We start from the raw sequence: 21,158 nt of genomic DNA, 5'->3' as shown, positions 1-21,158 counted from the left end.
ACGACGGATGTAGCCCAAGACTTGAGTCCAGAGCAGAAGGTTAGCAAATGAATGCAAAAGTTGAAACAAAACGCTTGAGCTTTGATTCTATTCTTATGATTCTCTGTTTTAACTGATTTTTTTTAAGTTAACTAACTATTGATCCTAACTGCTGTAGGTAAGTTTCTCTTGTGCCGCAGGCCCTGAGAAGTCCCACAGAAAGAGAACTGTGTTCACTGAACGCACTGTGCTCACTACTTCAGCGACACCTCCAAATCTGTCATCCCACCCCATGTGCTCACTGTTAAGCAACTCAGAGACAGAACAGAGCTTACAGCATCTGGAGTCATGTTAGTGTTTGGTATCACGACATCATATGGGCCTTAAAGGTGCTGACCACTTGACTTTAATATTCAGTCACTGACGTTAGGTCAAGGTTTTTACTTGCCCATTCAACAGACAAGCTGTTTATTCCTAAGATCAGGGTAACTCAAAATCCACTTGAATGTAATAAATTAAAGTCTTTGCCATTAATTAAAAATGTCTAAGTGATTTAAAAAAACAATCATCACTACTAAATGACAAAGAGATAAAAAGGCATTTCAAGGCTCAATTCATGACATATGTGATGACTAGTATTTATAATTACTATAAAAGTCCAAGATGAGTCAAATGTTTGCTTCATGCCAGTTTTTAGGTTCTCTACGTCTAAATTAAGAAGTACCAGCTTCTCGACATTAAAACCAATTAGTAAAAATGAGGGTTGCAGAAGGTGTTTCTACAAAATTCTACTTCGAATGCCACTTACAAAATATTTTTAAGACTATTACTAAAAATGACTATACCAAACTGTGCTATCTTATAGACCATTTTTTAAAAAGAAACTGGGACTCGTAATCTTTTAACTAACACTATTCAATTAATGTCTAGAGCAGACAAAGAATAAGTTGTTATTGCTTTTCCTATTCACATATGCAAGTTTTTGGAAAATGAGGTACTGACTGACTCTGAGTTGGCCTTTCTTAAAGTTCAGGCCTCCACAGGTTTATTAAGATCAAATTGTAGCCAGCATTTTATAGTAACTATAAATGGAATATAACCTGTACAATTGTGAACCACTATGCTACACACCTGAATCTTAGATAATACTGTACATCAATATACCTCGAGAACAAAGATTAAATCGGTCAAGGAAATACACTATTGTTTATGTCTATGAATGAGGATTTTCCCCTCAAAATGTTTTATCAAAACAAACAAAACAAAGCACCGTAATTAAGAAGATACTTCACATAACCTCAGATTTCAGATTTTTTTAATTCATCCAAACGGCTTTTCTGTTCTTATGGACTAATTTCAAATAAATAATTGCTATACACTTAAAGCTTATAAAATAAATTCAAACTGATAAAGTGTTTTTGTATATTTCCTGTATCAGAATTCTTTGTAAACTCGTTTTTAAAAGTTTCACTGCTAAACATGTTTAAAACCACTAACTTTGACTTCTAGATCATTTCTTTCTCTTGAATAACTTCCTTCACTATGGTCTTACCCACTAAACAACTGCCCAGGCTGGCTTCCCACAACATCGCCAGGACATCACATAATTCACTGTTACCATCACTTACCGCAGGCCTCCAGGAGCCTGAGTGGCCCAGGTGCTGAGTCTCCCCAGGACTCTGTAATCTGGACTAGCGACACCCAGGGCACCAAAGCACTTTAATATCCTGACAGTGAAACTTCTAATCCACTGGGGGAGCCCTGGGCTGAGAGACCCCCTTTCGGCTGGGGCCGGAGGCAGGACTCCGCTGTTCTTTTGTGTCTTCTCCCAGCTCAGCCGGCAGGGTGGTAACAAGCTGACAGTGCTGACATACGTCTGCTGACTGAGGTCTCCCTGCTCTGCCTGGATGTGTCTCCTATGAGGACAGACCTAGGTTTCAAAGTGACTGCTGTGCAGTGGAAGGTGCTTTACCTGTTCTTTTGAACTGTGCTGGCAAATATTCTGTCTTCATATCTCTGTCTGGCAGCATTGCCACCAAACCCAAGAAACGTGGCCACGTAGACACGGTACACATGCTCAGTTTGGTGAACATCACATCCCAAGTTAAATTCAGCCAGCAGGTTCTTAGCTACTTCCTCCTGCAGATGTAAGGATCACAAACTTTAATATGTTAAGCAATACACAAATATTGTCAAATCTTGTCAAAAAGAGGGATCTAAAAGGTTTCTTATCAAAAAGGAGCAAAAATTTCTGCTTCCGCATTTCCCAAGCATCCTTTCTTAATAAATTAACACAACAATCCTGACTTAAGAAATTTCAGATGGGCTGCACATTTGTGATACTGATACGACTTTCTGAAAAAGGAAGTTAGCAATATAGATCTACTAAATCTACTTATGGAATTCTATGCTTTGAAACTATCCTAAACATTGAGAAGTCTTTATACACAAAGATGTCCTTGGAAATTCTGTGACAGGAAGAAATGGATGTCATCGAAATGTACAACCCTGAGGTAGGGTTAGTTATGGTAACAGTTTATGAAGGAATATGCTTAGGCACTGTTACATAAAGGGAAAAAATTGTACAAACAGTAAGATTATGACAACCATATTTTTAAAGACTATAAATAGGTAAAAAAGAATGAAAAGAAATACACCAAAATGCTAACAATAATATTTTTGGATGATGCATCTGATGCATCTATGGGTAATTTTTATTCCTGATTTTATAGTATTTTTTTTAAACTTGCTTTTTTATATGTATTTTTACTTTATCTTGGGGGAAAAACATGACTTTTTACAAAGAGTGTAATAGTTTCTAGAGGCATGTCTAGATGGGAAGTGGGAAACACCAGATGTAACACTTGAGTTTATGAAGCATTTTTCTAAGGAACTTAATAAATACATCACTAACATTTATCCAGCCGACACAAGGTGCCTGTCAGTGCCTCAGATACACTGTATGGACTACCTCATTTAACCTTATGATGCCCCTCTGCGAGAGGCATGCACATTTATAGCTGAAGAGACCAGCCCAAGGAAGTGAAGTGACCTGCAGAAGGTCACACAGCTAGTGAGGACAGGGTGGTGATGCAGGCTGGTCCAGCTCCCGTCTTTTCTAACCACACACTCCACTAGGGGAAATGTAGGAAACTCTGGTGTCATCTACAGCTGAATGGGGAGAGAGTCTTAAAGACGTGGAGCAATTCAGGAATGCATCTGAAAACCCTTTACACAGGACTGCCCAGCCTACGGGGACGACAGGCAGCGGCTGAGAGCACTGATGGGGACGCGGAAATGACAGAGCAAACCGGACATTCAGAAGCGTGGGAGCAGTGGCTACAAACCTCAGCCCTCTCCAGGAAGGTCAAAAGCTGTCTGAGCCACACACACACACACACAGGTATTTTCCCCAATTATAACTTAAGCAATCAGACGCTATTATAGTAAGTTTTACAACACCTGTTGAGAAAAGAACTGACTGGAAATATAGACAAAAACTCAAGTGTGTGGCTAACACAGACACCAAAGGAAAACTCTAGTAAGTTCAGAAAACAAACCAGCTGACTTCAATGAGCAAACAAACGGCCTAGCGGAGGTTTGCCTTGGTTCCTCCTGTCTCCTTTCTCCTGGGTTGAGAAGGTGGTACCTCGGCAAGCACAGTAAAGATGTGTTCAGACTCAGAAAACAAAACAAAAATGGATGGAGACATGTTAAATGAAAACCAAACCAAACGGAAGGAAATTTGTACAGATAATAACCTGCTGTGAGGAGGCAAAGCTTACAGTTTTGGGGACTTCGTATGCTATCTGGGTTGACACGCCTCCCATGTCGAGAATACCGGCTGTTCTCTTACGGAGGATGGCTTTGCTGCTTTCGCTACCAGGAAGGTTAACTTCCACAACTGCCTCGTCATCTGCAAAAAACAGGAAACACCCATCGGAACAGAACAAACCCAGAGACGTGGGATCCTGTGATGAGAATCCTGTTTTCATGGGACGGTTCAAGGCTCTCTAGGCAAACCCAGCCCACCCCTCCCACTAAGAGCAAGTTAACTGTGTGAGACAGCGGCTCCCCCCACGCTCCTCCTACACACCCAGCTGTGTCACAATGCAGCTCCTTTTCATCCTTCACATGAAACAGAAAACACTATAACTTGCAGTTTTCAGACACAATGCCTGGAAACATGATACTCACCGTCTTCAATATGCTCAAATCGTCCAAGGACAAAATTAATGCCAATCCAAGCATACACACCTATAGACATTATAAGAAGAGTAAAGTTTTAAAATATTTTATATACTTCCTATCAGTGCAGTCTGTGCAAAGGTAATTATCTTACTCTCTGACAACCTGTGAAACCATCACCCGAAACAGCACATTTCTCCTGATGTATCTGATCTTTCCCTAGTGGTTTTCCAAGAACTTTCAACTTTACAATTTATAGTTACGTATCATTTGTGCAGGCTGAAAATATAATTCCCAAGGTACCAGTTTTCCTTTGATTTATAGGTTGTTTTGAAAATACTGGAGTTTTTACTTTTAATGAAGTTAAACCTATCAAGTGCAAGGCTTTAAAAGCAAGCAAACTCTGCCTCTTCCATTCCTTTATCCTATGCTTTCACTCAGCTCCCAAGTCTGATTTTCTTTTTGCAATATTCCTACATCCAGTCTTCACCCATTTTCATTACCACCTTGATTTAAGCTGGTCCAGCGATCTAGTCAATTTTCCTGCCCCTGCTCTCCAACTCCAACACACTCTAGTCTCTACTGGACTGACCTACAGAACCACATCCAAACTTCACAGCCTGAGAATTCAAGACCTGTCCAATGTTTTTAATTGAATAAATTTGACACATAACATCATGCAAATTTAAGGGGTATGGTGTGTTACTTTGATACCTTTATAAATTATAATATGATTACCCTTGTGGCAATATTATTACCACATTACACCATGATAGTACAGTATTGCTGGCTATATTCATCTACTGTGCATTAGCTCTCTATGGCTTATTTACCACTCATTACAAGTTTGTACCCTTAAACACTATCAACCTTATCTCCTCTGATAACCAACATTTTACTCTTGTTTTTTATAGTTTGACTATTTCAGATTTCACAAATCAGTGGTATCAGATGGTACTTGTCTTTCCCTGACTTATCTTGCTTATTAGCATAATGTGCTCAAGGTCCATCCATGTTGTCAAAATAGCAAGATACCCTTCCTCCTTCCTCATGGCTGGATAATATTCCACTGTGTACATGTATGACATCTTTTTTTATCGCCCACTGATGGGCGTTTGGGTTGTTCCCATATCTTGGTTATTGTAAATAATGCTTCAATAAACATGGGAGTCCATGAATCTTGTCAAAATTCTATTTTCATTGAAGGGAGAGAGAAAAGGAGCTGCTCACACCACCAAGACGCTGACATCACTAAGACGAGTTCAACTTTTAATATTACTATGACCTTTCAAAAGGGCTGTAATCCCATCAAACTGAAATATTTTTATTCCTTGTCCATAGTGCAGCTTTTCTGACCTGTGCTGATTCACATCGTTCCTTTCGCCTATAATGAGCTCCCATCCCTGCTCGGAGCCCTAACCTTACCATGCTTTGACGTGCTGTATTTATAATTACCCCCAGAGGCCCAGTTCAGGTGCCACTTTCTCCATGAGGCCATGAGGAAAAGAAAGCTTCCCTCTTTCAAATTCTCATGGTACTTTTTCCTTATCTTCCTTATGGCATCTAAAACTTTACAGAAGCAATTAACTGTGTACCTTACTTGTCTGTAAATAGCTCAATGGCAATATGTGACTTTCACCCAATTTTGAATTCTCTATCATGTTTTTCACAGAGGAGGTATTTGGTGAAATGACAGATGATTTTTAAATAAATGCTTTTTGGTCTGAATTTCTAGCAAGCTATTCCCCAAATAATTTCATTGAATTGCCATTTCATCCTCAAGGAGAATTACTTCTTTGAAAACAGAACATGTTCTCAGTGTATCAAAGTCAAGAATAATTTCCCCTGCCCAGCAAGTTGATCAGTAGAAGGTCCAACAGCTCAGTACTTATTATAATTCCAGACAGCTGTACAATTTAGGCAAGGAACACAAACCTCTTCTGTCAAAACGAGTCCAAAATATGTTTCCTAAATGTGGTGAAGACAAACTAAGTTATTTTTTTAATGGCTTAATGTTTGGATAGCAAAGATGTAAGAAACTAATTTTCCATTTAAAAACTATAATATTTGAAGGCTATAGTTTTTCAAACTTTAAAATATTAAGAGTAATTTAATAAAATGTTCATGGGAAAGATGTAGAAGACTGAAAGGAATAGCTTCCTGAATTTCAGGTTGAAGACCAATATACCAACCTTCCTGTTTCCCGGAAATTACTTCCGCATGAGAGTCAGAAAACAGAAAGTCAAAGTGCACAGGGATGTCGGTCAGAAGGTCTTCAAGAATGGCTTTCTGCTGGCTGCAAGACAATCCAAAAATTTACACATCAAAATATGATATCCTGAATTTTTCTGTTTTAAAAAGAGAGAAAAAAAAAAACAATACACTATGGCTCTGGCTCTGGTATATCCTATATGAAAACAGTAAATTTTAAAACCATAGCAATTCATTGAAATGGGTAGGGTATATAGCTCAGTGGTAGAGTGCATGCTTAGCATGCACAAGGTCCTGGGTTCAATCCCCAGTACCTCCACTAGATAAACAAACAAATAAACAAATCTAATTACCTAATTGCCACCCCCAACCCAAAAAGAAAAAGACAAAAAAAAAAAAAAAAAAAGCAATTCACTGAAAAGACTGTTTATTTCAGGAAGGAATTTTTAGAGGTTGTGTAAATTACGTGATTCCTAGATATAAAACTACAGCTGCAAACAATGAAACTAATAAAATAGAAAATCATTTAAAATGACAACTTTATAGTTTACTACTTATCATGATAAATAAATAAACTCAAAGATATTTGGTGAGTTTCAGCTAAGGGAATAGATCTGGTATTGCTTCAGACTGTCTTCCTTTGGATGATGATGATAGAAGAGGAAGACAAGGAGGAGGGACAGGAGGGGGATGAAGAGGGAAAAAAACCCACCACCACCTCCACCACCACCAATTTGGCTTGGCCCACCCTCGTGGGAAGATCACCTTTCAGGGAGGATTCTCATTCCAGCTGTGCAGAGAATGTAGAGAGGGGTCTCTTTGTGCTTTGCCCGTGGTACATGCTCTGCAGCAAAGTTCAAGAGTGGAGAGATGTAATCACTGACTTTCTCTGGAGAGGTAGCAAATTCTGAAATGCCTACAGGAAAAGGACACATGTTAATAGGGAGATATTTTAGCTAATAAGTTACAACTTCTCCATAAAACTGTCACTTTCTGCAGATGACTTGATACTATACATAGAAAATCCTAAAGATGCCACCAAAAAACTAGCAGAGCTCATCAATGGATTCAATAAAGTTGCAGGATGCAAAATTAATATTCAGAAATCTGTTGTATTTCAATACACGAACAATGAACTATCAGAAAGAGAAATTAAGGAAATGACCCCATTTACCATTGCATTAAAAAGAATAAAATACTAGAAATAAACCTATCTAAGGAGGTAAAAGACCTGTACTCAGAAAACTATAAGACACAAATGAAAGAAACTGAAGACGAACAGATAGAAAGATATACAATGTTCTTGGATTGGAAGACTTAATATTGCTAAAGTGACCATACTACCCAAGGCAATCTACAGATTCACTGCAATCCCTATCAAAATACCAATGGCATTTTTTTCATAGAACTAGAACAAATAATTTAAAAATTTGTCTGGAAACACAAAAGAACCTGAATGGCCAAAACAATCTTGAGAAAAAAGAACAGAGCTGGAATAATCACACTCCCTGGCTTCATACTATACTATAGAGCTATGGTAATCAAAACAGTATGGTACTGGCACAAAAACAGACGCACAGATCAATGGAACAGAACAGAAGCTCAGCAATAAACCCACAAACTTATGGTCAATTAATCTACAACAAAGGAGCAAGAATATACAATAAAGAAAAGGCAGTCTCTTCAATAAATGGTGCTGGGAAAACTGGACAGCTACATGTAAATTAATGAAATTAGAACACTCTCACATTCTAAACAAAAATAAAACTCAAAATGGGTTAAAGATCTAAATGTAAGACCAAAAACCATAAATTCCCAGAAGAAAACATAAGTAGAAAACTCTCTGACATAAATAGTAGCTATATATATATATATATATATATTTTTTTTTAATCTGTCTCATAAGGCAAAGGAAACAAAAATAAAAATAAACAAATGGGACATAATTAAACTGAAAAGCTTTTGCACAACAAAGGAAACTATCAGCAAAACAAAAAGACAACCTAGTGAAGGGGAGAATATATTTACAAATGATTTGACTGATAAAGGGTTAATATCCAATATATAAACAGCTCATACAATTCAGTATCAAAAAACAAAACAAAACAAAACAAAACAACCTGATTAAAAAATGGGCAGAAGACCTAAATATTTTTCTAAAGAAGACATCCAGATGGCCAAGAGGCACATGAAAAGATGCTTAACATCACTAATCATCAGAGAAATGCAAATTAAAACCACAATGAGATATCATCTCACACCTGTCAGTTGGCTATCATCAAAAAGACCACAAATAACAAATGTGGTGAGGATGTGGAGAAGAGGGAACCTTTGTACACTGTCGATGGGAATGTAAACTGGTGTAGCCACTACAGAAAACGGTATGGAGGTTTCTCAAAAAACTAAAACGAGAACTACCATATGACCCAGTAATTCCACCTGGATCTATAGCTGAAGAAAACAAAAACACTTAACTTGAAGATACACACACTTTCAATGTTCACTGCAGCACTGTTTATGATGGCCAAAGTATGGAAGCAACCTAAGTGTCCATCAAAGATGAATGGATACAGAAGATGTGACATATATATACACATACACACACATATATATACAATGGAATACTACTCAGACATAAAAAAGAATGAAATTTTGCCACTTACAACAACATGAACAGACCTGGAGGGTATTATGCTTAGTGAAATGAATCAGACACAGAAAGACAAATAATGTTAGTTACCACATATATATGGAATCTAAAAAATAAAACACGCTAGTGAATTTAACAACAACAAAAAAACCCAGACTCACAAATATAGAGAACAAGCCAGTGGTTACCAGTGGGGAGAAGCAATCTGGGAGGGGCAAGATGGGGGTAGGGGATTAAGAGGACAAAAGAAAAATAAGTCATGTGTCTTTAATGTGGCTAATTTGAGAGAAATTCAAGCTCTCCCAGTTCTTCCCTATCCCTCTGACCATTTCTTCCAGTCTCTCAGCTTTAAATGATGGTGGTACTAAATGTTCAGTCTTACACTCTTTTCCCAGTCATTAAACAGCCCTAATTGAGCAACAGGGTGTGTCAGACACTGGGAGTCAACTGCACATGAGCTCACCCCTGCCCGTGAGAAACGGGCCCCCACTGTCCTCAGGCAAGTTCACTCACTCCCACGGCTGCTGTCACCACCCATGTCTCAGATCTCCAAATCTCAGAGGCAGCCATTCAGATCTCTTCCTCGACCACCAGATCAGTGTGGGGTAACTGCCCACTGGACATGGCTATGTGCTTGCCTGCATAACGCCCCCAAACTCACATACGCAAACCCCAACTCAACTTCCGCTACAGACCACTGGGCACTCAGCGGCCCCAGCCAGTGTCCTGATAAAATCCCTCTCCCTCACCCCAGCATGCATGCTGGTTTCACTGATTTTGCCTGTCCTTGGTTCCTCTCATATTATTTCACTTCTCATCTCTTCTGGACACCTCCACCCTCTGCCAGCCTGCGGCAACACATCCTGCTCTCCAGCCCTGGCAATCCCCTGACCGTTCTCTGTGCAAAAGGTGTCTCTTCCTGGCCTGAGATCCTTCTGTGGCTCTCAGTGCCCTCCAGATAAACTCAGCTCTAGAACAGCATAACCTGCCCTCACACTCACCCTTCCCATCTCTTGCCATATTCCTTCTATTTGGCTTCAACCATCCTGAATAACATTTCTGGAATGCACTGTACCCTGGCCTTAGAGCCCTGCACCCCCACGGGGAAGAGCCTTCCCTTTGACGACCCCTCTGCCACTCCCCCCACCCCCTTGGCCTGGCTGACTCCTGCTCACCCAGCGAGCTACTCCCTCTCTGGAGTCTCCCCTGACAGCAGCCTGAAGGTCAGCTCTCATTACACTCCATGCTGCCGCCCACCTCCAGGGGGAGCATTCACTCCGCCTCGTCGAACTGGGTGTTGGTGTGAGCCCTGATGAGGGTGACAACAGTGAGGAGTGAAAGGGAAAGATGTGAAAGCCACACAGAGAACGGAAGGGCAGCACCTGGTTCCCAGTCATCATTTACATACCGGGTTTTATTTTCATAACCACAGGCTTTCGGTTTTTATCCCTCATCTGTCTGATATCCAACAGATCGTGAGGATTGCCGTTATGCCTCGGCCAGCAATAGACAAATATCCGAGACCCGCTGCTGCCGCAGTCCACCACGATACCATAGTTCACGTTGGGGTTATTGGTGTCGGTAGCTTCGATGTCAGTAACTCGTGCCAAGTACCTTGTTTAGAGAAGCAGACATAATTTTATTGAGATAGAGGGTACCAGTAATGCAGTAAACAAACCCCAAGTCAGTGACTTCTACGCTGTGCGGCAGCACCACTGTAACATTTTTACAACTGCCAAATGATTCAAGAGTCAAAAGAAAATAAAAAAAAAGTGATAGTGGTAAAAGTAATCTAAATTAGATACACACTCATTATCCTCTCAAAGTTTAAGCAAGTTCTGAAAAGCAAAATTCTGTTTCCAAACTATCAACACAAACTGAAAAATCAGCTTAAAAGATATCACAGGAGAAGCTTATTCTTCAATCCTCTTATGATGAGGATTTGGTGGTTAATGATTAAAGAGTTTCAAACAGTTTAATTTTTCATTCTATGCTGGGTTCAGTACAAAAGCTGTTTCCTACAGCCACAGGCTCCTTAAATTCCAACCTAATCCCCAAAGTCTTCAAAGACATAAGACGAAGGTGCTGCATCCCACCGGGAAAACAATTTTTCTCCTACCTTTGAAACTTCCTGTCTCTGGAGAGCCGCCCATACTTATTTCGGATTATGACAACAGAGAAGTATAAAAGTGATACAGCAGCAGCCAGAACACTAATGACGACAATCTGGCGCAAGTTGGTGTTCAGAATTCGGGGACACCCCACTGGAGAGATGCTGAAGTGCCAGGAAGCAGGAAGAAGACAGGAGAGGCCGATCCTGAAATTTCAAAAGGCAGGAGTTAAAGCAGTCTGCTCCAGAGGGCCTCCCCTCAGCCACCTACACGGATCCAGAAGTAAGACTCTGAGCCCGAGCTGCCCCCTCTCCCTGCCGGCAGGTTATCTGCACACCGGCATCTTCTGTGTTGCTGTTTTGCTAGTAACTCATTCTTATAAAATTATATGAATGAGAATTAAGCCCTGATGGTTGTGACACTTCTGTGTTCCCCTTTTTCTTGAGAACATTAGGTAGCTTTTATTTGTACCCTGCTTTGTTCTAAAAACAGAATTACAAGACAGCTTATAAGAATAAGTTCAATAAAATAAGGAAATAAATCTATAACGAAATCAGGTGTAAGGATGATGAATTTAGAGCACAGAAATGCATGTAATAAGGAAAGCCTGCAGAGGTGGGTGAGCGTGCTAACGGCCAAAACCTTGCCCGTTAGAGGAGAAACATAAACAGCCCAGAGGAAGAAGATTTTCCTAACACTGTATTCCAAGGTCAATTTCTTCCTGCTGATTATGTGAGAAAGTGGGAGAAGACAGCATAACACTCCATAACAAGTCAATAAATAAGTTTTGTATATCTTGTGTTTTTAGAAGTACTCCTGAGACATTTTTGCAAACAAACACTTCTCTTCTCAGTTTGTATCAGAAATGAGAGACTGTTACTAGGCTTAAAAAAACTTGCTGCCTTTAGGATAAATTCTATTGTTCTACAGTTAATTTCTGTACTCGTCCCTTTAAAGAGTGCTTCATGGACTAAAATATCTCTCAGAAGGGGAGGTGTATCCTGCTAACACAATGGAATTTTCCACTTGTAGTTTCTGGTCTCCATGTGGGTTCTTGGGCCACTGTATGGAGTTTGTTGTCATCCCCTCCCACATCTCCAGGGCTCACAGGTCATCCTATGCTTCATACAACTCCTCCCAGATTCCAACATGCGTGCCCTTTACGGTGAGCTACGTGAACCCCTCTAGAATCCACCTGGCGTTACCACCTTCCTTCTGTGACAGGCGCCCGACTGGGGCCCTGGGAGAACAAAGGTGTTAGACAGAAGTGTAGCAAAACCCCGAACTCTTTCCACTTGGGATTTAGGTCTTTTCTCCCTCTCGAGCCCTGTTTCTGTGGCACTAAAATCTTGGGTTTTACTGTGCCAGTGATTCAGTACCATCACTCACCTGCCCATGCTGCCAGGTCAGAGGTCAGGCAGGGTTCTGGGAGTCAGTCCTCACACACCATTACAGAAGTCCTCCCGGAGTTAGAGCCCTCCTGTTTCAGGAAGTAAGAAAAATCACCAAGACGGCACAATCCAAGGAGATGTCTATGTTCTTTGACAAGGGTGTGTTTAAATTCAAGCACATGTAATCTGGTCTGTGATCCTTGCACTGAAACGCTTAGAAGTGTGTTGCTCGAAATAAACCCTGCTAAGTTAGGGTCAGAGATACAGGCCTAAATCAAAGGAGATAAGAAGAGTCTGGCACTAGTTAGTGCTTCTTACCTAAAAGCCAGTCAGTGACCCCAAAATACAAGTCACCAGGCAGGTCTTAACTACCTTACGGTACTGAACGTTAAGGAAGATGGGGGTGGGGGCAGGAGGCAGGCAGAAGGGCATGGAATCTGAGCTATCCACTCATCTGATAAATCTCTATCACGTCTCTCTTATCAACAAAGTACCACCCCACGTACCACGTTCCTAGTGAGTTCTCTGTTGCCCTCACAGGTGCTGCCATGCCTCCAGCCCCCAGACCTCAAGTCACAGAGGAAACAGGGGCTGACAGCCAGGATCCAAAGGCTGCATTACAGTCGGTCTCTTTCTTGGTCTGGTGGCCCTGCTCTATGTCGTCCAGGCCTCTGAAGACGGCGGTCTCCCCCAGCCTGCTTCTCAGGATCCTCCACGTCTCTGCCTCTCCGCACACCCCGTCTGCTCTGTTCCCCAGGTTTTCTGTCTTGGCTCCATCTCTTCTCACTCTAATCTCGGTTCCTGGTCAACTTCACTCACTGCTGCAGTGATCTGACAACTGAGAGCTTTCTTTCTCCACCCTAGGCTTCTCCCCTGAGCTACAGACGCTTATCTCCCAGCCTCCGCTCACACCCCGATTTGAACACGGCATGGGCCCGTGACACACATTTCTGAAACTGAACTCTTCAGCGGCAATCCTCACTCTCTTTTCTCCCAACCTGCTCCTCTGGTGTCAGCTCAATCTCAATCCCCACCAACTGCTCAAAGCAGGAATTCGGGAGTCGTGCCCGACCCCAGCCCCTAATCCTCCAAAGCCAGTTTCTTACAGAGACTTTCCATTTCTTTAACCCCAGTTTATCTAAAATCTGTCCCCTTACGTACCACTTTTGCCTGAGGTCAGTTTCGTATCTCCTGCCTGGCCTATTGGGACAGCAGCCTAACCAGTCAGTCTCTCACCACAGTCTCAGCCCAGCAGCTCTCCAATGCCTCATCCAGTGCTCACCCAGGTTCTTCACCCGAAGCCGACACCCACCCGGTCCCTGCTCAGGCCCCCGAGCCTGTTAATCCTGTGCTGGAAATCCTCCCGTGGCTCTCCTCACGCGGAAGGGCCGAAGGCTGCACTGGAACTCGCAGTCCTGCAGGACCCGGCCACCTGTTCCTGCTCTGACCTCAGTATCCATGCTCCCCTTCCCCTCCGCTCCAGCCGCACTGGCGTCCTCACTGCCTTCAAACTCGCCAGGCACTGTCTGGTTTCAGGGCCTCTGAATGTGCTGCTCCTTCCTCTTGAATATAATCCATACGGTTTATTTTTTCCCTCCCTTCAGGTCTTTACTCAGTGTCACTTTCTCAGGGCAGCCGACCCTGGCCACCCTATGATGGCAAGTGCCCCTCCAATCAGCTCTCTTCCCTGAGCTGTTTTCTCTCCTTAGCATTTCCTTGTTTATTAACTACTTATGTAGTGCTTATTATGTGCCAGACCCTGATCAAATGCTTTACAAATACTAAATTGTCCCTCTCAACATAGAAGGCAGGTACTACTAGCATAATATTTTACAGATGAAGCAGAGAGGCTAAGTAACTTGCCTGATGAAAGATGACTGCAAATAATGAACTGGGATTCAAGTACGTGAATCCACACTCCTATCCTGTCCTCTAACACACGGTGTGTGTGTGTGTTTGCATTTCTCCTGCTCATGTGTTTCCTCCTTCATAACGCACGCCCACGAGGGCCAGATTTAGGTCTGCTTGGCTGACTGCTGCATTCCCAGCATGGCAGACCCTAGGAAAGCGCCAGGCAAGAAGTCAAGTTTCGGAGTTCTGGGACCCAAAAAAGTTACAAGCTTATACATGGGCATAATCTTTCCAAAACAAACAGGAATCACAACACCTCCCTACCTCCCAACTTTTCTCTCTCACTCAGGAAAAAATCCTAACTCCTCGGGATGGGAAAAGAGGTCCCTCTTGATACAGTCTTGTGTTGTTCCACATGGCAGCCCTTGCCACATGTGTAATTAACTAAGTAATTAAAATTAAAAATTCAATTGTGCCAGACCAACAGATATAGAGAACAAACCAGTGGTTACTGCCAATGGGCGAAGGAAGTGGGGGAGGGGCAACAGAGGGGTACAGGATTCAGAGGTACAAACTACTATGTATAAAATAGATAAGCTACAAGGATATATTGTACAGCACAGGGAATACAGCTAGTATTTTATAATAACTATAAATGGAGCATAATCTTTGATAATTGTGAATCACTATGTTGTACACCTGAAACATAATATTGCAAATCAACTGTATCACAATTAAAAAAGGACTGTACATTGGATACATAATAATCCTTGTATATCTATAACAATCTTTATATAGTATATAGATGCTGTTTTAATGAATGAAATAAAATTTGTTTAAAAGGGAAGGAAAAAAGTTCAGTCTCTCGAGCCACATTTCAAGTGCTTCACCACCACACGCAGCTCCTGCATCAGACAGGATTGATTTTGTCCTTGTCTATGTTTCTAGTCTTATCCCCTGACCAACAGACTAGACAGATCTGCACCCTGTGCTCCAGCCGTACTAAACACCAGCTGCAAGTCCTCGAAGTGCCCTGCATTCCTGTGCGTTTGCAGAATGACTCTCTCGTTGGAATCCATCTGTTGGCTCCCACAGGTCCAGCACGATTCCTCTGGGAGGACTCCCCGAAACCTCACGTCCCAGAGTACTGGCTCATCACAGCACTCGGCTATCATATTAACACTTGTGGCTGACTCTCTTACTGTATGCCAAGCCCCTCATTGGCAGGGACAGCCTCTTGTCCTTTTGTTTCCCCAGTGACCAGCGCCTATCACACAAGTGATGAGCAACCATTGTGTGTTTCACAGGTGGCTGGGAACAGGAGATACGAAGATGAATCAGATATGGACCCAGCTCTTAAAAGAATTTATAATGAAGTAGAGGGGACCAAATATACACACACAAAGAAAGATGTTAGAGAGTAAATAGGATCAATAATGCCTACCTGACAAAGGGGGAAAACTGCTTTAATCAGTTCAGGCTTTAATGTGGTGTCCATATTGTACCATGAACCCAAAACTTAGGACAAACAATATTTGTGATTTAAAAGTTCACACAAAAAGGAATAAAATGCCTAGATGTTTAAATATATTTTAATATGTCTTTATAAAGTAGCTATCTTTTAGTATCTGAATTTGGTGAGATTACTACATTACACATTTTATTAGAATTCCAATGGCTCAAAGACTGAAATATCAAAGAATCCACAAAAACCTAAGATGAAAACATAGGTATTTACATAATTTTGGAATGGGTGAGATTTTTCTTCAAATGACACCAATAGCTCAAACAATAAATAAAAGAAAATATATATCTACTCATGAGTTTAAGATTTCCAAGCGTTTAAAAAAAAAAAATCCCTTCCCAAACACACAAGGATCAGGAAAATGACTTGCAACATACATGACAAAGGTAAATATCCCTTAAGTATAAAAAGTTCCTATAAGTAATAAGAGCAACACTGGAACAGAAAAGTGACCCAGGGTAATTGGTAATTAACAGAATAAGAAACATGAAGAGTTGATCAAATCTAACTTCATTAGTGTTTAGAGAAATATAAATAAAAACAAGACTTCACCACCACCAGATTGGCAGGCATTAAGAGTCTGACAATACTCTGCTAACCAGTAGGAGGGAAAAAGGTGGTGGGTACAGTTGGAGAAGACCTAAGTACACACTAACCTTCTGGGGACATACAGATAACATATATGAAAATTTTAAATGTGCTTACTCTCTGCTCTCCCATCACACTTCCAGCAAGTCATCCTTAGAAATTAGTAAGATAAATTCACTAAAACATGTACAAAGACGTTCATCACAGTATTGTGTATAACAGCAAAAACTATTCTAAATTAATGTGCATTTTAGGGGGTGGGTTAAATTTAAATGGTCCATTTATGCAATGGAATACGATGTGACTATTAAAGGTGATGATGCAGATGTGTATTTATTGACATGAAAAGACATCTGTGACAAGCGAAGTGAAAAAACTACATCATGCAGAGGAGGAAATGGGAGGAGAGAAACCAGAATGTTACCTGTGGTTAGTTACTTCTGAGTAGTGAGAAAGTGGGTCATCTTTATTTTCTTCCCTAAGCTTGTCTAGGCTTCTTAAAGGGCATATGTTAATTTTTATCATCAGAAGAAACAACAGAACTATTTTTAACAAGCTACCTTTGCCTGATATCCCAGTTTCCAGCATCAAATCCCCTTCTGGATCTATCAAGAAAGCCTACCTTAAAAAACCCTTCAGGGTAGAGGAATTCCAGCCTCAACATTAAAAAAAAAAAAAAAATCAAGAACTATGGATAGCTGAACGGAGAAGTAAAGAAAAAATGTTTAGTTAACAGCTTAAAGTCAAGGTCCTTGCAGGGAAGAAAGGCCTTTGATGATTCAATGATTTGTACTAGGAAGTGACATGAAGGCGTAACAAGCCTGACTCCAATTTTTTAAGGCGTGTGCAAACTGGTAACAGAGAAAACACTAGTAACCCAGGAAATAATCAAGAGAGTAACAGAAGGCTAAGTCAACTTATGCAGCCTCTAGCTTGAAGAGCTCAGAGAAGAGCACAATGAAGACTATGTGCTAAGAGAAAGATCCCCTGAGGTGGGAAGTAGACTTTGGAGGTGGAGGATAAAAGAGAATACATTTCAAAGAAGATGCACCACTAGAATGCACTGCAGCATGCATTATATACACACACACACACACACACACATATATAAATATAAATATATATATGGCTGAATCACTTTACTATACATCTGAAACTAACAACATTGTAAATCAACTATACTTTCAAAAAAAAACCATCTTTGTGACAGTGAGAGGCTGAAGTATGTGGCACTCAGATGCAGGAAAAATATATCAAAATAACTTGATTCAGTCTTTGTTTTAAGAAGAATGCACAAGTGTTGGCAAGGATGTGGAGAAAAGGGAACCCTATACACTGTTGATGGGAATGTAAATTGATGTAGCCATTACGGAAAACAGTATGCAGGCTCCTCAAAAAATAAAAAATAGAATTACCATACAATCCAGCAACTCCACTCCTGGGTATTTATCCAAAGAAAATGAAACACGAATTAGAAACAAGATATGCACCCTTATGTTCACAGCAGCATTGTTTACAATTGCCAAGATATGGAAGCAACCCAAGTGTCCATCAATGGATGAATGGATAAAGAAGATGTGGTATATACACACAATGAAATATTACTCAGCCATAAAAAAGAATGAAATCTTGCCATCTGTGACAACACATATAGACCTGGAGGGTATTATGTGAAGTGGAATAAGTCAGACAGAGGAAGATAAATACTGTAAGATTTCACTTATATGGGGAATCTAAAATGCAAAACGAACAAACATAACAAAATAGAAACACTCATAGATACAAAGAACAGACAGGTGGTCACCAGAGGGGAGAGGCTATGAGTGGAACAGATGAGGGAGATTAAGAGGTACAAAATCCAAGTTACAAAATAAATGAGTCATGGGGATGAAATTTAGACTTGGAGAATATAGTCAATGTTACTGTAACAACTTTGTATGGTAACAGACGGTAGCTGGACTTATGGTGGTGATCTTTTTGTAAGGTACAGGATTATCGACTCACCAGTTGTGCACCTGGACTAACATAATGTTGTAGGTCTATTAAACTTCAATTTAAAGAAGAAGAGAAAAAAAAAGAATGCTTTGTAGTTGCATTTATGACCTAAATTTTTTCATATTTATTTTAAATGCTTAACTTGTATTTTTCAGTATCAAGTCCTAACCAAACCTCTTCCCTACCTCTCACTATTTGCAAAATTCTGGTCCCCATTTTCAATGATCTTTCCCAGATCTGCAACTCTGGCATTCCTCAAGTTTCAGTTCCACATCCTGAGCTTACTGACACCTTGTCAGCACAAAATTATTTAGCCTAAGTTTAGGGTCACAATCTTTTGATACAAACCATATCACCTTCAAAGTTCCCTAGGGTATCACCATGGACTGGGGTCCCCTGGTTCTTAACTTTGATTCCCAGTTCTCTGTGTGTTGGTATTTTATGCCATTCATCAGGTCCTGTCAATTCTCCCTCAAAGGTCCACACATCTAAAATGACCACAGCAGACATCATTACCTCCAGACAGATCTCTTGGCGGGTCACCCGCCTTCTGCCTTCACTATGAACACCACTCTTTACATCTCTTTGTAAAACACTACCTTCAAAATATGACCAGCTCAGGAATCTCTAGAGCCTACGGGTCAACATTAACTTCCTTGTATGGCATCTGAGTTCTTCCATCCATGAAATGGTCCCATCTTATTTCACCAACCTGTTCTCGGCTCAGCCCCAGATAACCTCTGTTCCAGCGAGGCAGGTCTCTCCTCTCCCACACACACAAGCTGTTCTCATGCTTGCCTTGGGCCTTTACTTAAGTTACTTCCTACTGATATGTCCTGCTCACAATATTACACTTCTTTCAAGCACAGGTCAGTATTTTTCTTTGCCAAGATTTAACTTGTTTTACTTCCTAATGTTTGTCCACACTCTGAATGTTCTCTTTATTCAGATGTGGTCTATTTTAAATAAAAATGCTGAATAAATATGTAGAGAATATAAATATCTAGGTCACCTCTCATTTTTGTTTTTTCTTTCTAGACTATATACACAAGGGTTGAGATCATGCATTTCTTTTAGACCTGGAAGAATGCAAACCATAGATTCAATATGCAACGAATACACCTGGATAACTCAATGTAAAGGTATACTATGAAGTAAACAAATTACTTATACAAATCATATAAATTCCATTTTTATAATTCTGCTAATGTATCAGAGTGAACAGACCTGACACAAAGACACTATAACACCAAATACAAAATACAAAGAATATAATTCTTTCAGGCTTCTCCAAAGGACTCAATTAGTTATTTTCATTACACAAAGCAGAACACAGTAAAGACTGCAATGTGAAATTAAACTAGGTATCTGAGCCTCTAATTTAGAATTCTTTAATAACCTAGTTTATCTTCTAGCATGATATTTCCTGAACTGTAAAGCATCTCTTTTCTTTCCTAATAGTGATAAATGTTCTCTGAAAACGTTCTGCACCAGTGTTCATCTAACTGGGGTCTGAGGATCCCTGCGGGTTCTGAGACAAATTCCAGAGAATGAGTCCTTTAAAAGGTGCCCAAGTATTACTCGTTTGAGAAACATTGCTCTCACCATCACTTTACCGCCCAGTTAACTCCATTTTTTCAATGGAGATAATCAGATTCAGATTTTAGAGAAATCTAAAGCATGAAACTTGGTAAAAGCAGAGCAAAGCAAACACGATGCTGACGTGTAAATGTCAAGACAAGGCGGCAGGTAAGACCCGCTGGGTCCTTGGTGCATCATCCTTCTCCTCGGCCAGACCCCTCCAGTGCGGCCCAGATCCGCGCACACTGCGTGTCAGAGGGGAAATCCAGCGCGCTCACCGGGTCGGGCGCGACAGCAAGACGGCCAGCTTTCTCCTGCCAGGGGCGGGGGGACAGCACCTGCCGCCCAGGGTCACGGGCGCTGACGGCGGGCGCCCGGATGCGGCCGCGCGGCCCGGGCTGCGGGACGACACCAGCGCGAGGAGGACGCCCCGGGGCAGAGCGGCTGGTCCGCGGCCCTCGCCGCCCCGCGGGCCCCGCGCCAACCGTCTCCGCGCCGGCGGGCCGCTTCGGCCGCCCACCCTCCTCTCGTCCGCGCCCGGAAGGCCGCCTCACCTGTTCGGCAGCGTCCGACTGGGCAGTCGGGCTCCCGGGAGCGGGGACCCGTGGGCGGAGCGCATCACGGCCACCGTGGCGAGACGGCAGCGACAACCGAACGCCGCTGCCCGGCAGCGGCTCCCCTGAGACTCCGCTCCTTTCCGGGAGCCGCGCCGCCGCCGCCCGGCCCCCAACCGGCGACGCGTCACCGCTCGCGCCGGGAGCGCGCACGCCGAGGGGCGGGGCCCGCGCCGGGGCGGGGCCTGCGCGGGGATGACTGGCATCTGAGAGCAGCGCGGTGCCGCGAAACGCCGCAGGCGCAGCTGCGCGCAGTGAATTCCAGTGAAAGTGGCGTCACGAGAGTAACCAGTACGGTGGCTTGGTTACTGCCGGTCCTAACCCGTGTGGTTGTCAGCGAGCCGCATGTGCTTATGATTCCGAACTTCATTTTCCTTTGTGCACCTTGGGATCATGGAAAACAGCGCTTGAAAACCTAAAGAACTGGGCATTTTTGCTCAACTCGACATTTTTTACAACTTTGCCGGTAGCTAT

General features: G+C 41.9%; 1 protein-coding gene across 2 annotated transcripts in view; it reads right to left on the bottom strand.

Annotated features, from left to right (window-relative positions):
• ENTPD4 (ectonucleoside triphosphate diphosphohydrolase 4) overlaps window positions 1-20,836 on the bottom strand; it is a 29,612-nt gene extending 8,776 nt beyond the window's left edge. Inside the window, exons 1-9 of one of the 2 annotated variants that reach the window (XM_074355806.1) lie at window positions 20,625-20,836; window positions 12,529-12,619; window positions 11,148-11,345; window positions 10,437-10,642; window positions 7,144-7,294; window positions 6,360-6,463; window positions 4,177-4,236; window positions 3,741-3,895; window positions 1,952-2,118 (exon numbers count right to left, since the gene is read on the bottom strand). In XM_074355806.1, coding sequence (XP_074211907.1) covers window positions 1,952-2,118; window positions 3,741-3,895; window positions 4,177-4,236; window positions 6,360-6,463; window positions 7,144-7,294; window positions 10,437-10,642; window positions 11,148-11,345; window positions 12,529-12,536 — 1,049 coding nt within the window. In that variant the 5' untranslated portion in view covers window positions 12,537-12,619; window positions 20,625-20,836. The remainder of the gene's footprint in view (window positions 1-1,951; window positions 2,119-3,740; window positions 3,896-4,176; window positions 4,237-6,359; window positions 6,464-7,143; window positions 7,295-10,436; window positions 10,643-11,147; window positions 11,346-12,528; window positions 12,620-20,624) is intronic. The other variant, XM_074355807.1, reaches the window with a different exon arrangement.
• Between the last annotated feature and the right edge of the window lie 322 nt (window positions 20,837-21,158).

This window comes from Camelus bactrianus, chromosome 31, assembly GCF_048773025.1.
Source record: "Camelus bactrianus isolate YW-2024 breed Bactrian camel chromosome 31, ASM4877302v1, whole genome shotgun sequence".
Taxonomy (NCBI): Eukaryota; Metazoa; Chordata; class Mammalia; order Artiodactyla; family Camelidae; genus Camelus; species Camelus bactrianus.
Note: the sequence above shows the minus strand (reverse complement) of the source record. Positions and strands in the feature narration are given on the sequence as shown.